General features: G+C 57.7%; 1 protein-coding gene across 1 annotated transcript in view; it reads left to right on the forward strand.

Moving 5' to 3' along the window:
• LOC119594342 overlaps positions 1-870 on the forward strand; it is a 65,880-nt gene that overhangs the window by 64,539 nt on the left and 471 nt on the right. The window contains exon 4 of the mRNA XM_037943400.1: positions 249-870. This exon is cut by the window's right edge and continues 471 nt beyond it. Coding sequence (XP_037799328.1) covers positions 249-870 — 622 coding nt within the window. The remainder of the gene's footprint in view (positions 1-248) is intronic.

An 870-nucleotide genomic window follows, 5' to 3' on the forward strand; every position in this document is an offset into this window, starting at 1 on the left:
CTTGCTTTTGAAATGTCCAATACCTTTTCCCTTTTTAAAGATCCACATTTTTCCTATTAAAACATAACGTTCTAATTGTTTGACTTCTTCGAATGATATTTGCAATAAGCATGTAGCCTGCCTTTCCAATTGAAAAAAATATATATACTATTTTATAGAGAGTTGATGATTTACCGCGTTTTGTCTGCTTGTTAAACTTCCCTTTTGTGTGAGACTCAGGTATCGAAGATCTTCCCTTCTCCTTCCAGGTACCGCTACCCGATCTACCGCAAGCGCTCCAGCCGCCCGCAGCCCCAGTACGACTACGAGGAGGACCTGTACATCCCCGAGCCCGAGGGCGACTTCCTGGACTACGAGGAGAGCCTCCGCGGGCCGTCGCTGTTCCGCGAGAGGAGCCTCCGGCAGCAGGACCGCCGCAAGAAGGAGATGCTGACGGAGGACGAGGGCTACTTCAGCGACGCCTTCGTGCCCGAGAAGAAGTTCGTGCCGAGCCCGTACGCGGTGCCGCTGGTCAAGAAGGACACGGTCTACAACCTGGCTAACACGCCCTACGACCTGCAGGCCATCGGCCGCCTGTACGAGGTGGGCAAGCGCGACTCCAACTCCATCGACCCCTACAACCTGGAGGCGCTGCAGGACGCCCACTCCGTCGACCGGAAGTCCCTCCGGCCGACGCCCACCGAGCAGTTCTACGACGCCATCGACGCCATCGCCAAGAAGAACATCTACGTCGACGAGAGCGACCGCGACGCCGCCGCCAGCCGCGTCGCCAAGCTCAGGAACTTCCTCACCTCCGCCGCAGGACGCTACTGGAGGGCCCGCGACGCCGAGGGGACCAGCGCCACGGACCCGCTCATCCGCAAGAAGAGG

This window comes from Penaeus monodon, chromosome 33 (genome assembly GCF_015228065.2).
Source record: "Penaeus monodon isolate SGIC_2016 chromosome 33, NSTDA_Pmon_1, whole genome shotgun sequence".
NCBI lineage: Eukaryota > Metazoa > Arthropoda > Malacostraca > Decapoda > Penaeidae > Penaeus > Penaeus monodon.